The sequence below is a fragment of the Eptatretus burgeri genome, chromosome 1 (genome assembly GCF_056783735.1).
Source record: "Eptatretus burgeri isolate ZD-2024b chromosome 1, Ebu_testis_v1, whole genome shotgun sequence".
In the NCBI taxonomy this organism is placed as follows: Eukaryota; Metazoa; Chordata; class Myxini; order Myxiniformes; family Myxinidae; genus Eptatretus; species Eptatretus burgeri.
Genome location: NC_140961.1, coordinates 3,365,507 through 3,382,099, shown reverse-complemented (window position 1 = coordinate 3,382,099; position 16,593 = coordinate 3,365,507). Strand labels below are relative to the sequence as shown.

Below are 16,593 nucleotides of genomic sequence, written 5' to 3'. Positions count from 1 at the left end.
TGTGAATCCTACCCTGGTTCCTCCTGATGACTTCATCGTTGCTTTTTGCTTGGTTGGGTTCCTTTTGATGACTCCAATGCAGGACTGTGCAGATTTGGTCTTCCATTTCATTTTAATTTAATTTATTTTAATCCCATTGTGAATTCAATAAAATAATAATAAATAACGTCATGGGACAGGGTCAGTCGTCCGATCAAAGCGGGACGTCTTGGTACCCGGTCATCACTGCCAGCAGTTATAAAGTGGCAGTTCCAGTTATGTCTTTTATTAATTACGTAACACGCCAGTACACAAACAGCATACAAAGCTACACAAAATACACCACTCAAACGAAGTTCTGGTGAGGGTTTGCAATCTCTGATTGCTCTTTTTCTTGTTTTTATTATTTTTTTGGCACCAAATGCACCATTACACACCACCCAAATAAACGAACATTCATTGGGACCGGTAGTGGACATGCATTGCAAAGCAATTCTCACTCTTTTTTTTATACTTTGTTCCCACTTCGTCCGTCTTCAGCATTGTTTGTGATCTCGGTAATTGGCTGAGTCAGAAACGAAGTCGTATTCACCAGAATTTTTCTGCATGATTATTGGCTGTTCCTTCTTCGCCTCCATTCGGCATTGCGTACAATCGATTGAGGCGGGAAAATGACGTCTTGGCCCATGCTCAGCCTGGTCAGAAACTAGTCGTGATCCAAGGAACTGAACCTGTGATTGAGAATGAAGATAGTGAAAATGGATAGAATCGGAAAGGAGAAAAAATATGAAGAAAGACGAGTTTTTAGGACACGTGGCTGACTCTGTGCTGGGAGGGAGAGCTCACGCCGGATTAAAACAAGAGTCAAAAATAAAAAAATAAAATTATCCCCCACAACTGAGCTAATTCTCTCCCTGCGTTGAACTCCTTTTCCGATTGTTTCTTTTTTTTTCAAGTAGTTTCTGACTGTGACCTCTCGCCACAATCCACCCTGACCCAACCACCCACCTCCGTTGTCTTCGCACGCGTCGCAGGCTGCAGTGTAGCCTATTTTTAGGAGATTCAGCAAAATAAAAATAAATTCTGGGTTGAACCTTGCCTTGAGACCCTTTACGCTTCTCCAAGTGACCACACAACATGCCCATTGGACGGCTAACCGCAAGCCCGGCCGTTTTGACAGATGGGAAGTTGCCTTCATCGAAGTGCCATTCGTCGAGAGACAATTCGCCGGTCACTTTATTCGAACCGACGTGTGGGCATGAAAGCTCCTTTTGTTTTGTTTTCCTCACCAGAGAGCAGATCGTTGTGTGCCGGTGTCTCCTCAGCGATGCGCAAGAGCACGAATGGAAATCAAAGTACGTTCTGAACGATATCGGTGACTGCCATCAGTGACCCTGAGAAACACCAAAGAGGAAGGGAGGACTTGAGGCTTCAATGGCAAAAGTTATGACAAAAACAACTTGCCATTCTTATTTGTAGTTTTTCCACATTAAGATAAACATCTTCAGTGTAAATTGCAGTGTTTTCCAACCACGCAGATTGTTTTTTTTTTTTAATTCGAAATTTCACAACTACTTGGTGCAGGTTTTTGACCTTTTTCAAGTTGCTTTTTTAATTAATTAATTTATTTATATAAAGGTTATATGCGCACTTGTGTGGTTTAAATGAAAGGGTAAGGTTTTAATCATCTCATCTCATTCACTCTCTTGTAATTCACCAAATGCTTAAAATATTCTTCATTGATGAGCAAGTCGGAAGAAGACTCCTTTGTGGTGTTACTTCGGGTAGGTACTCATTTTTCCGCGGAGGTATTGAAGTCCTTGCAGAGAGTGGCCTTGGTTTTCGAATCATTTGCTCAACACGGATTCACTTCTGTTGATTCCAAGGTTCAAAGTTCAAATCAAATGGTCCAATTATTATCGGAGTGCCAGTAAAACGTGTCGAAGAATTTGGGGCTGAAAATCTCAGTGCTTGCGTTGAGTCGACGGATGGAAATGGGTTAACCATGTTGAAATATATAAATATGTTACACTTTCTGTGTATTGTTATTAGAGATAGACATGAGTATAACATGCACAAGTACGTTGGGTTTGATGAAAAAGGATTTTTGGAAAGCAGTGCGTGGGGGGGGGTGGGGGGGGGTGAGAGTAGTGGTGTGGAAGGAGGGGTATGGAGGTGGGGAGGGGGAGAGTTTGGCTTCCTGCCCAGGAGTGCTTGATTCATAGTTTGCCAGTGATGTATTGTGGTTTTTGTTTTGCCGTCCTGACGTTTCAGACGTAAGTAGCTTCGCTACCACCTGCTACCATCACAATTCTTTGTAGTTTGTAGAATGAATTACTTTATCGTGGTGAAATCTGCACACGACAGCATGACAAAACGAGGGCTTGAGTTGGCCTGGACTCCATTTTATGTAGTTCTTTATTTGACCCCGTGTGTGATCGGTGGCAATCGGGTTCATTCAACTCGCTTGATCATGCCGTTCACGATTTTGCTCCCCCCACGTATTGTTGTTTATTTATTATGAAATTGATATCGAGTATAAAATCTTTTTTTTTTCGACAGTAGTTACCATGAAATCGAATTTTGATTGAATGTTGTGCTCTGTGGTGTTACGCGTTTTGAGTCGGCCCCAAAAATGTGTCAAAACTGAGACTACAGTCTGTACGTAACATACATTGTGGGGGATTTCTGAACCTCCAACCTGTCTTCCAAACCTGAGATGTTCTCGCACTCCAACATGCGTTTCACACTCATCTTATTTCATTGAATTGAGGGTAAAGTTTCAAATTTCTGTGTTCAGCTGGAGAATTCTGAACGTACCACCGATGTATCGTAATCTCTGTATGTACCACTAACCCTCACCCGTCCTCACGTGCAGATTTAGATAATTTTATTGGAGATAAGAAAAATGCAGGACATTAAAAATTGAGCAAACAGGTAATGCTGCTTGGCATTGATATAACAAAACCACATCTTCATGCACAGAGAAAACATCACCAGGAAGAATTTTCAAAAAGGTGACAGAAAATCCAGCGTCAAAAGGGCTCAGCATATTGTTCAAACATGAATCGAAGAACATTCACAGTCTCTGTTTTCGAGCCTCAATTTCTGAAAATTGGTCAATCCATCCATCCATCCATCCGTCGGGGCCATCCTCTGTGCAGAGCGTTGGTGCTGCCTAAGCAGTCTCCTTGGCCATTGGACACAATCCTGGACCGGTGGCCACTCCAACACAGAAATCGGTGTCAATGACCTCATCAAAATTCACTTTCTTTGTATATTCACGTTCAATTGAAAGCAAAGCCAGGTTGGTCAATCTTGTGTGACTCATGCTTCAGCAAAGGAATTTTTTTTTATCAGTTTCAATTTGGAAAAAAACTCCTTTCACATGAAGAAATCGACAAACAGATCGTCGAAAAGAATGTCAAGCACAATGACAAGCTTGGCAAGGATTCACAAAAATCCCATTTCACAAATAGTGCTGCAACGCTGTCCACTTCGTTGCTTTGTCCGGTGATTGCATGACGCCATTTCCGTGGCGATGTTTTTCCTGCCAATTAACTGGATAATGGAGGAGATTAACTTTTCAGAATGAGAGGGCTAACCCATAAAGCACGTCGGGCTACCATCGTGGCCGAGACGTGTATGGTGTATCCAAATGAGTTTAAACTGACGTCAACCCAAAGAACGAATTGTGACCTTTCCTGCAATGCAAAATGCCCAGGTAACTTATGAAAGCTTGTTTCTGATTGTTGGAGAAAGCTGATGACAAAAAAGCATTTCTGGGGTCATGCTACATATGAGGACTCTTGAGGAGGAATAAAAAAAAAACTGTCAACAGTCTACTCTCAGAAGCGACTTCAAGCCATCGACATCTGCTTTGTCCACCGACGAACCCATGCCAAGCCCATCATCAGCTCCACCTCCTCCCGTGAACCATCACTTCTACCACCTCCCGCCCTGTAATGTAATGCTGTGTTCCTGCTCCGTGTTTATGTTCGGTTCTGTGTTTTGTGAATTGCCATGTGTCCTTCCGACTCGAACGGGATTGCGTGAGATCTCGCGAGAGCATGTGACATCAGCGACAGCCTGACAATAAGGCTCTCATATTTCACTCGCCCTTCTCCTTCAGGAACTTGGACTCAAGATTATTTTGGTAAGTGTCACAACTAAATTAACTTTATTACTGAGTTACTGTCTTTATTATTAGGTAAATAATATTATAATGTCACTTGCAAATGCAATCATCGTTATGTCATAATACTGGTATTTCAACTCTCCCAATTACGGACCCCCCCCCACCTCCCCAGGCTGTCACCCGGGTGGACCCCCCCACCTCCCCGGCTGTCACCCGGGCAGACCCCCCCAACCTCCCCCAGGCTGTCACCCGGGTGGACCCCCCCCACCTCCCCAGGCTATCACCTGGGTGGATTCCACCCTCCCCGCACCCCCCTCAGTATGCCAATGGCCATACCTCTTTTTTTTTGTATACCTTGTCGAGGCTCGTATGAGAGTTAACACACAATGCACAACAAGGGGGGCATGAGACAAGAGGGGCGGGAGAGGGAAGGACAAAATAGTGGGGAACAGAGACATGAGGAGATCTGTGGAAGGAAGAGGGATGGGGCGGAGAACACGGGGAATGCAAGATGGACATTGCAGGGACTTTCAGGAAGGAAAGCAGGGAATTTGAAGGATGTGGGTTTGGGGTGGATTAATGGGGGTAGAAAAAATTGAGGATTTGGATAGAGGACAATAAGAGGTGGCGGTGAACAACTGTTTTGAAGGCCTGGAGAGAAGAACCTCTTTCCCCAAACTCTCTATCTTTCTCTCTTTCTTTCTGTCTCTCTGTCTCTCTGTCTCTCTGTCCCTCTGTCTCTCTGTCTCTCTTTCTCTCTTTCTCTCTGTCCCTCTGTCCCTCTTTCTCTCTTTCTCTCTTTCTCTCTGTCTCTCTTTCTCTCCCTCATCGCAAATTTTCCCAGTGTATGCTGACCTTTTGAAGGCCATGTTTAATCCACTGTCCCACAAATGCAAGCCCACACTTGTGCATTTTTCAAGAAGCCACAATCGCCTTTTTAATAAAGAAGGACATTGTGTGCTGGTGAAGCTAGTCATTGCAAAGACGAGTTCCCAATCCCTGTTTTGGAACTGCTCCCTCAATGTCCTCTTTTCTCAAAGGGTCAGAAAAACTACGGCGTGAAGAGGTCTCAACAATTGATGGATCAACTTGACGAGGTCTTTGCAATGATCAACTACTCTTGTGTTTGGTTTTGAATTGTTATTCTTCTGTGAAATTGAAAAATTAGATTGTATCCTTCATGTGAATGACCATCCAATGATGGATCTTAACTCGTGCCTTCTCATGGGTTTTTTTTTTTGGTTTTGGACCACAAGGGTTTCTAATGAGGTGAGATGGGCAAATATAAAGACTCTGTCCACTTGTGGGATTTGTCCAGGGTACCAGACCAAAGGCTTTCACTTTGTGAAATTCGATTTTTTTTTCATAAAGTACGTGCAGACAGAATAGCCAGCTTTAAGGCCCTCTGCAAAATAAGTTTTGAGATTCAGGCTACAGCGCCATCTACTGGCTCTGCACCAATGTGTCAGTTGTGTTTTGGGGTTCATCAGATTCCCAGAATCAAACTGAAGATCAGACAGCTTGGGAGTGAACAGTCGTACCAGCTGAGATACCACACTAATTTTATCCCACGTTTGCGAAGCTCTGTCACGTACGTGCGTACGTAGAACGTTCATACGTATCTACATTTTGTTATTCCCTTTTCTCTGCAACCGCTTGTCAGACTGACACACAATTTTCACCGTAGATTGAAATTTGGCTCCTGTCCCATGGGGAATAAGTATGATTTTTTAAATGATGTCATTGGTGCTTTCGTTATGACATCATAATTGCGCATGTAGAATGCTACATCCGATCAGTATGAAAATTTTTGAGGGCGATCGAGGGATGAATTGGTCAACAGAAAAAAAAAAATTGCTGACATCATCGGTCATGTGGTTTGGCAGCCATATTTAAATAAAAAATAATAAAAACCTTCAAAAATCTTCTCTGAAATGGTTGAACAGTTTGAGGTGAAACTTTACAGACATGACCGCCTATCCATAAGGAACTAAAACTTATCTACCGATGATGTCATTGCTCACATGGTTTGGCAGCCATGTTGGATTTACCTTCAAACCCCTGAAAATATGCTCCAGAGTGGCTGGACAGATCGAGGGGAAATTCACACGTTCACCGAGCCTTGGATATACCAAAGTGTTTATGATTAATTGATAAGTCACATGGTTTGACAGTCGTATTGGATTGAGCGAAAATCTTGAAAAAAATTATCTTTTGAACCGCTTCATCGATCGCCGTGAAACTTTCCAATTATGATTTAGTGGTGATGGGTAACATGTATTTTAAATTGCATCCTGATTGGATGCACGGTCTGGCAGCCAGAATTATTTATTTATTTTGATATATTTTGTGTGTGTGTTTGTGTAATTTGTTTTTTGAATAAGGCTCACTTGGCTGTGCCTGGATGGGTTTGAGGATAGAGTATCGACCGAAACCTGAATCCTGTTCAAGTTGCTCCTGATGACGTCATCTTTGTTTTTTTGATTGTTCGGGTTCTTTCTGATGAATACAATGCAGTAACTATTTTATTTGGTCTTCCATTTGATTTGAATTTAAGTTTTTGAAAACCCATTCTGAATTCAATTCAATAAGGACGTAATGGGTCTGGTGTCCAATCAAAGCTAGACATCTTGGTTCTCATATTAAGAGCGTACATTGAAAACTGTTCAACGGAGGAAAGTGAAACTTGACCACACGTTACGTGACCATTTGATATAGCTCATATTACATGGATGATGCATTCCCCCTCAGAACTTACATGGTGAATTAAACAAAGCCTAATATCCAGAGGCAATTTCACTTCCTCGTGTGAGAAATTATAATCATTGTAATCGCTTCAGCCTTTATTGTGCTCTGCTGGTGAAAAAAGTGAAGAAGAAAAAGAAGAAGTAAAATCTGACATTTTAACGATCTCCCGATTTATACTTTAGTGATCTATTCTGGCATCTTTATCAGCCTTGAATGTTATGAAAACACTCATACGAGAATATAAGCTACTTTGTAAAGTCTTATAAATGTACTCTTGAACCAGGGGTTCAATATATATATATATATATATATATATATATATATATATATATATATATATATATATATATATATATATATATATATATATATATATATATATATTGGGTATATATATATATATATATATACACATGTATATATATATTTTTTTTTTAAGAAGTAGAAGAAGGCGCTTCCAACCAAAAGTAAAAACTCGATCGACTCGGATAATTTGAGCAAAAAAGTGAGAGCAGACCCGGTCTTATGAAGCCGGCTGTGAATCCGGCGAAACGTTGCCCTGAGACCGGGTCTGCTCTCACTTTTTTGCTCAAATTATCCGAGTCGATCGAGTTTTTACTTTTGGTTGGAAGCGCCTTCTTTAAAAATGTGTTATCCCAATCACCCTTATCAGAAATAATATTGTTACGAATTTCGGCCCGCCCGGCGTGCGATCGGCCGCGTGACTCGAATTGCGACCGCGTCGCCCACCGGAACGGGCAATTCTGTCGTGACCCTCTCGGAACAATGCCGGGAGCTAGTCACGGGTGGGGGTTTAACCTCACCACAACCCAGTCCGCATTCTACCCGCGCGAGATAGGTTGAATCGCCGAATCTCGATATACCTGAGTACTCGCGTGGATAGTTTACCGAGGGGCTGCACCGTGCCGGAGGTCGGCCTCGGACACGAACCGCTGAAGCAGTTCGTTCCGTTTCTAAACGATAACCGAGCGGTGTTATCACCGGCCCCGACGGTTCCAATTATTTACTGGGTGTCTAACACCCTTCTATCAATCCCTTACGTGATGCAAGATGGAACTTTCAAACAGAGGAAAGGACGCAACGAAACGGGAAACAGTTTGACAAGCAGGCACTTTATTTCACACACATGCACGTATGTACAGCCATGCAATCAATGCGGGAAACGCAAAATGCAACAAAAGCAAAAGCACTACTACCGACTATAATTATTTACAACACTTAAACAATTATACTTGTCGGGACTCGGCGCCACATCATGCATTCAAAATAAACAGGAAAGACCTCCCCATAGGCAGGGAGATAGACGGGGTCCGTGGACCAAATGTGCGCAGAACCTGGAGGAGCGGCCAGGTCCACGAAACCGACAAGGTCTTACCCACGTCCTTGTGATACGATGGCGGGCAAGCCGACTCCGTGCCCCTGGCGTGGTCGGTGAGCCCTCTCCGGCGTGCTCCGCGCCATCACGGTTGGGTCGGCACCACGGTTAGGGTGGGGAATAAACGGGGCCACCGGCACTATCTCAGCGCGGATGGGGGGGGGGGAATTGTTGATGCTCAGGGTTGAGCGAGGGGAATGGCTGGCTGGCTTGGTTGCTTGGGAGAGCGAAGGTGGGTCGATTCCATCGACGAGACGAGCCCAGCGACCAGCGACGAGATGACACCACACAACAACTCTGACAACCTTGACGATGACCTCCGTCTTCACTCGACCCGTGCGCGTCGCCTTGTGCTCGCGTCTTTATAGACCGGAGGAGGAGGAGCCTGCATGCAGATTTTAGGATCAAAACGCGATTGGAGGTGGGGCCACGCCACCCTCTGTTCAGCCATTGGTGTGGCAAAAAGTGGCGTGAGCCTCTTTTGATCCAAATTCTCTCCCGTAAAGAATCCACATTCATCGCGCTTGGAGGCGGGGCCATACCGCCCGACGCTCGCCCATTGGACGGAGGAAAAGGGGCGTGAAGCCTTCCTGATCCGAATTTCTCTCCCGTAAAGAATCCACATTCATCGCGCTTGGAGGCGGGGCCATACCGCCTGACGCTCGCCAATTGGATGGAGGAAAAGGGGCGTGAAGCCTTCTTGATCCGAATTTCTCTCCCGTAAAGGCATCCATTGCACTCGCGGCTTGTCGCGTTCGGCAGCAATCACCGAACGGCTTCGGACAGTACGACGTTCAGTGTTGAGTGGTGGTGGGGTCGATGGTTGTGGAAGGAGAAAGGCGAAGGTGGTGGGGGGTTTGCTGTGGTGGTTTGGTGGTTGGTGGGCGTCGTTTGGGAATGGCGGTGAAGCGATGCTTGCGGGATGGAGTTGTGGGATGGAGTTGTGGAGTTGAGGAGGTGGTGTTTGAGTTGTTGGCGGCTTAATGGTCCAGAATAACGATCGAGAAAGAAAAATGGCTAACTCGAAGCGTTGCAGCCTGGATGAATCACACATATTCCCTCTAAACAACAGGAGTGGGCTAACTACACATGAACTTATCGATATATCTCACCTGAGGACCCTTTATGGTGTATTGCGAATTTCCACAGCTGTAACAATATATATCGTTCTCCAATGAGTTCCAGCAGAAACGGTTTGGGACTCATGATAAACAATCTGTGAGCTTTGAGCATGCTTGTCTGCTTTCCCAAGCACCACTCCGATTTTTAAAGTACCTCTGAGCTTTGTGTGCATCTTCCTCCTCAGTAAACTCTCTCTCAGAGCGTCTGCTCCAGATGACACTTATAAACCGCTCTTTTTCGTTCCGGATACTCCTGAACGAACTCTTCTTCCTCCTTGCTCATGCATATTCCTGAGATCTATATTTTTACCTTGTAAGTTATAAACTTACAATATAACTTATACATTATAATGTTGTGACTTACAAACTCAATTTTGTACACTTAAATTTTGAAGTCACAGTGTATCATTAATCAGAATTATCACAGAATAATCTAATACCGACACCAGCTGAGAAAACCTCTGCTTCTTCCCTTTTGATCACGTGTTCTCAGATCTATTGTTTTTTTGAAATCACAGTACAGACGGACAGGACGGTGTATCAGAATTATCACGTAAGAATCGTACCGACACTCACCGAGAAAACCTTCCATCAAAAGCCTCTGTTGCGGATTGCGAGCACGCTTTTGAGCTTTCGGAGCATCTTCGAAGCATCTTCGAAACTGGCACTACCATCTTCGAAACAACAACATTTAGTTGTTTTTTATATAAACCATGCACGAGTACCTGAGTACCAGTTATGGACCAATATTATTCATACTTAGCGTGACGACAACACATGATGAGATACGTATGCACGTCTTTTTTTTTTTTTTTCAATAACAAATCCAAGATGGCAATTTTAGTCGTAAAGAAAAACCCGGTGTCGAACGCACCCTCGACCATTTCTCGGACATGCATTTACCAATCTTGTTCAAACTTGGCAGACAGATCATGAATGATGGCTTAAATATGCACGTAATTTGTTTTCGCGATCAGATCCAAGATGGCCGACTGATGGCCATTTTATTACTTAAATGTGTCCCCAACCACTTCTCTGACATGCACGGTCCGATTTTGTTCGAACTTGGCACAAGCACAGTACATGATGGCATACACGTACACCTCACTTTATTTTGCGATATTATCAAAGATGACCGACTGGTGGACTGGCGGCCATTGTAGTTATGCGTAAATATGGGCTTGCCCTTTAACTCCATACGGCAAAATTACTAAAGCAATGGGGGCTATGACATTTTATGTCTGTTACTTGTGAAAATTAAAGACTTTTCAAATATGTTGGTTGGTCGCATGTGTTATTCTGTCTGTTTGTCTGGCTGGCTGTCCATATGTATGTCACTCACCTGTAGGTCACAACTTTAAACTGACCTTCACAAAACTTCACCAAACGGTAGAGTTGGTCATATGCCAGAAGCATATTCATTTTCAGGTCAAAAGGTCAACAGGTCAACAACATAGGTCAAATTTCTAGAATTGTCAATTTTCATCCGATTGATTTGAAATCTGAAGATTTTCATCCTTGGTCATTTAATTCAATGACAAATTATATTTGAGGTCAACATAGGCCAAAATGTCAACATCGGTCAAAAGTCAACAACTGAGAGGAAATTTCTAAAATTCCCAATTTTCATCCAATTGACTTGAAATTTGAGCAGGGTTTGCATATCAGGTCACTGCATTCAACGACAAATTATTTTGAAGCCTAAATGTCAAAAGGTCAACAAAGGCCAAATTTCTAAAATCCTCAATTTTCATCCGAAATCACCAAGCCTTCCATGTTCACAGGAGGCACTCCCAGAAGGTTCAAAGTCATTTCACTGGAAGCGATCTGTTGAGGGTTGTGTAGCACATGCTCATCCACTCGGGCCAGACACAGGCCAGCTTAGTCAGGAGTTTGCAGTATGGGAAGTTGCCTATCCGTCGAGTTGAGAATGTTCTCCAAGTCTTTTGTTGTGCAGAGGCACACGCCTTTCTCCCAGGTACTTTTCTGAGAATTATCAGCTTCTTTTAGAAGCTTTTTGAGCCATTTTAGGGAATGATCCTCATCTCGCACACTCGGTATACTTTATGCTGCCCCGGCCACTGCCGTCTCAAGTGGTTTCTGCACTCGTGCGCCAAGCATTCTGGGGTGGATTAGGCCAAGTAAAATAAATTATGTGTCTCGTCCCTACCCGCTTCCTTTTTGATGGTCACCTCTTTATTTTGATATTTACTCTCCAGATCTTAAAAAAAACCTGATTCTTTCATCTCCTCCCGTTTCCTTTTTTGGAGGCTGTACTTTCCTCAGTTATTTTTTTCCTTTTCTTTATCAAATTTACAAATTTTTTTATTATTTGTTTTTATTATTCACGGTCCCTGTAGGCCAAGCGCTCATGCAAATGAAATCGATCTCATCTGTAAGTACGCTTGCTCGCGCCACACCGTTCACTCAGCGAATGCGTTTTTTGACACATGTACGTACGTACGTGTACGGCACGTGTACAGTTAAGTTACCTAGCTAGCTAGCTAGCTCTAGTGATGGCGTGTGCTATCAATCTGAAGAACGAACTTTCTCAGAAGCTTTAATTGAGCTCCTGACAAAGTACGGTGGACCTATGTCTTAAAATGGTCTTCATTTGTGTGTATATCCGGAAGGCTGGCAGAAAGTTTTTGAAACCATGGTACGCTCGTACGGTGTTGGACAGTATCCAGACTCTTGGGGATATTTTCAAAGCATTTGCAAATTTGGAGTTCGACAAGGGCTCACCCAATTACGACAACTACTAGACAGCTCAAGTCAGTATTATAAGTCCGCATATACTGTATGTAGTACCGGTTCAGTACATACAAGCACGCAGCACAGCAGATAGTGCCACTGCTGCAGTCGATGTTGACGTATCGGGTATATGATCAATGTCATTTTTAATGGTATATGGGATGTGTGTTGCTGGTAGTGCCAGTCTTTGGTCTGGTTGATCTCACCATGTGGTGGCCATCTTGGAAAAAATGTCAAAAATCTGGAAAATATCAAATAGCAAGGTTTTGCTTTTTTTTTCTTTCTCTTTCTTTTTCTCCCACCTTCTTTCTTCTTTTTTTGAAAAGCTTGGACGAGAAATTAATTTATTTTACTTGGCCTCATGTCATTTCAAAAGTCCCGTATTGTAATTCCATCTAAAGGATACCTGTTAAAAGGTGAATTGTCATTAAATGCCTTTGCACCTTTCCTTATTTGCTCACGAGTCAGTAAGTGACCACTATATTCATTATGGGTGAGTGTCTGTTTGTTTGTCTTTCCCGAGCATAGCTCCATGGGTTTTGATCCGATCTTGATAAAATTAGGGTGCGAGGTTTGTATCATGATCTAGTTGTGTTTTCCGGAGAATGGGCATGCTGCGCCCATTATGGGTGGAGCCACGCCCAAAAAACGTGTTTTTAGCGGGTAGCCGGTTTCAAGTTACATCTTCTCTGAGGGGGTTTGTCGAATCTGGCAGGGGTTTTGGTATTTGGTTAGCCCAATGGCACCTGCATAGCCCCACGAAGCTCGATTTTTTTTTTTTTCATTTTCATCCCAAGGTCAAGGTCACAAAGTCATGAACTTAGAAAATGTCAAAAAAATCAATAAATTGGGCATCGAGCTCCTAGGGTTTTCAACTGTTTCGAATGAAAGTTGGTATGCAAGTAGTGCTCTTTGAGTACTACAACTTTCATCATTTACGTTTTTCCCGATTCCCGCCAGTTTGCCCATGGTGTCCCCTCGAAGGTCAAAAAATAAAAAAGGTGAACCGTGTACATTGCTCGTGAACTATCGCCGTCTCCAGACTTGTTTATTCTACAGTTTTGTCGATCTCCAAAAGATACACCAATGAAGTACTGGATTATTACATAAAAGAAAGTTTTGTTCTTTGTTTTGAAGGGAAGTGCTCGAGTTCCTCCCGAACTCCCGATTCTGAGGCCACCAGCCGCAGATAACTCGGCAGCCCGGTGGGTTGTTAAGCAACTATGAACCCCAATTGGACTTCATGTGGGTACATTACTTTTTGACTGCCGCACCAAGCGAGTTTCGTGCCCTCAACGCACACCCGGATTACTGCCGAGTGATACATTGGGTGTGTGCTGGCTAACAAGAGCAAAGCATGTGGGGTAAAACTTCCCAGTTGACACAATGTGTGGACTACACTGGACCAATGGAGGAAAAGACTCGACAAACTGGGTACATTCACAAGAATATGCAAGTTTATTTAAAGCAAGGGTGAGGAAAGGTGTGTGGACAAGCAAGCAAAGGTTTTATGACAACAATATTTCTACAGCAGCGTTAAGCAAGGATTGGTGAGCTGTGGAAAAAGAAATGCAATTATTTACAAACACAAGAGAGACAGTGCAGATTTACCTCAATCCTAAAACTTCTCTAATCTTATCTATGTTAACAAAACAGGCACCATCAGAATCAGTGAGAGAGAGACAGAGACAGTGGCGACCTCTTTTTTTTTTTTTAAATCAAGCATGGTCGACGGACCAATGCAAACCCAGTTGCTAAGGAGGGATGGTGCATGGTCGAGGGAGGTGCGATGAGTTACAGGTGAAGTGCGGAGAGGAAGTTGTAAAGATGTGACTCAAGGGGGGTTGGAAACAAAGCAAAGAACATGAGAAGATAGTCCCAAATTGAAGTGTAAAATGGTCTATATGTGTAAATGCTAAGGTTGTCTGAACTGCGCCCTGTCTAGCATCTGGCTTTCCTGCGTGTTGTGCACCCTGCTCTGTGGGCTCCATTCCGTTCCATCGAGCTCCATTGTTCACTGCACCGTGACACCAATAACACGCATCCAGATAACCGAGCCATGCTGAGCCAGAGAACCGTAAACTACTTAATGTGCAGGACGTACAGCCCTTTATTATCCCTTGGTGGGAGTGGTGCTTGGGAGCAGCTCAGGCGGAGAACGATGGGTGTTTTCCAGTACTTTCAGTGGTGGATGGACGATTACCCCGGCATCAGCCCCGCCCAAACGAAGATTCGGCAGCTGAAAAATGCCTCACTTGCCCCCAAACTCTTCCACATGATCCATCTTCGAGATGAACATAGCACCAGGTTATTCCGTTGCGCTGTCCAGAGACAAACACTCGCTGGACACCCAATGAGGGCTGCAATTGAGTGGAGCGCTAGGGCTATCCACACGACTTTGAATGGAGTATCGCGTACTCTTGCGCTTCAAGGTACATGCCAGAATGTACTGATCTGAGGATAGGTAATGGTATGCCACGCTCCCCCCATTCCCTGTTGGTCCGAAATGGAGTGGTGGAAGTGGTCATTGGTGGTGGTGATAGTGGTTGAGGTGTTTGTAGCGGCAGCCTAGCGGTGAGTTATAGCATGGTGGTTCATTGTGGTTGTGGCTATTGATGGCGAAGGTAAGCAAACTTGGGTTGTGGTCTGATTGTTATGAAGAAATCTTGATGGTATTTGAAATGTTTCAACGTTGCGGTTCATATCTGGTGATGTCTGAGATGTAATGTGTGTTGGATAATGGCACGCTATTATTTAAATGGGAAATGGCACGTGTATGCAAATGACTTTCCCCTGTTGCCATGGTCCTTGGTGTGCATGCATGCGTGAAGGAACGAGAGGTTGTGTGTGCACCGAAGAAAAATAATGTAAAGAATACAAGATGAGTTGAGAATTTGGAGAAAAACGCCACCTGAAACCCACACAACGCATATTGTCCCATAAACCCACTACACATAATGGAAGGGCAATGAAAAAGAAATATGAATGACATAACTGTCTCGGGATTTGCTATATGTTGTGTGCCTTTGCCTTGGGGGAGTGCCGGTTTCGCAGAACTATAGCAAGATTAAAGCTGCACAGATTGATGTGAATCATGCTTTGTGTGATGTCATGTGACTGTTTCACGTGTGAGAATTTTATGACACGTTTCTATGGAGATGAACTGAATGTTGTATAATATGTAACCGTTTTGTCTTTAGATTAATCAAGTCCAGAAGACCGTCATTGATCCATTGAAAAAGTAAGTATTTTATTTTAGTCCTGCACCCCCCCTCCCCCTGTCCACCTAAAATATAATTTTAAACCAGAAAATATACATTTTGTTTACATTATGTGTTTGTGTGTGTCTTTTATTTTATCTTCTCTCTCCATCTCTCTCTGTCCCTCCTCTGTCTCTCTCTCTGTCTGTCCCTCCTCTGTCTCTGTCTCTGTCTCTCTCTCTCTCTCTCTCTCTCTCTCTCTCTCTCTCTCTCTCTCTCTCTCTCTCTCTCTCTCTCTCTCTCTCTCTCTCTTTTTCTCTCTCTCTCTCTCTCTCTCTCTCTCTCTCCTTGTTCTTTTGTCGTTCATTGAATTTATTGCATTGCAAAAGCATCTTTTTTGTTTGTCTTGGTTGTTGTTCCTGTTCATTCTTTCATTTCATGTCCTTACCTACTTGATCTTCACCCTTCTATATCAACCTGACTTTCACATGATGTTATTATCATTCACATATAATGCACATCATTTGTCTTGGCTTTGCTTCGACATGTTTTATTTATTTTAAATATTCATCATATCAGTGCTCATGCAGAGGTTTTGAGTGTCCACTCGGCCTGATTATACCACCTGTAAGTGACTTGAACCATAGTAAGTTTGCCAATCTCTTATGTTTGAAGACCCAATACAGAAGAGTCTGATCTCGGCTCGGGTTTTGACAAGTTTTTCCACAACAATGGAGTTCTCAACATGAATAAATTGTTCAGCTCTAATTTTTATTCAAGATGGAGGATCGTCATTTTTTAATTCCTCTAAAAGGAGAAAGGTGTTCCAATTTGTTGCATACTAAACATTTTCATCTCAACTATAGATTGTTATTTTTGGTGTGAATTCAACAAAACCACGAGGACAAAAATATTATTATATTTGTTCACCTGGATTTTACTCTTTGAGCTGATGCGATTGAGCAGTGTCCGCAAGTGAGTGAGTGAGTGTCAGTCAGTCCGTAAGCACTTCAGTCATTATCGCTTGAACTAAACACGCAGTGTTGATGAAACTTAGCCACAAGCTTCATATCTGATGCCTAACGAAGGTTTATTGACCGCATCAAAATCTGCGCTCATTAGGGGGGTCTACGGGGGGTGGGGGGGTGGGAGATATAAAAGTTGACCACAACCTTCATCACCCATGACGTACCAGTTTGTGATGGAATTGAAGAACAAAAAAATCAGTATTTAAGGATGTTTGTGAGGGATTTGAGT

General features: G+C 43.3%; 1 protein-coding gene across 5 annotated transcripts in view; it reads left to right on the top strand.

The window, feature by feature from the left end:
- BIN3 (bridging integrator 3) overlaps positions 1-16,593 on the top strand; it is a 249,286-nt gene that overhangs the window by 110,582 nt on the left and 122,111 nt on the right. For all 5 annotated transcript variants that reach the window (XM_085871004.1, XM_085870993.1, XM_085871014.1 and 2 more), the window contains one exon: positions 15,337-15,377. In XM_085871004.1, the coding sequence (XP_085727130.1) occupies positions 15,337-15,377 (41 nt within the window). The remainder of the gene's footprint in view (positions 1-15,336; positions 15,378-16,593) is intronic.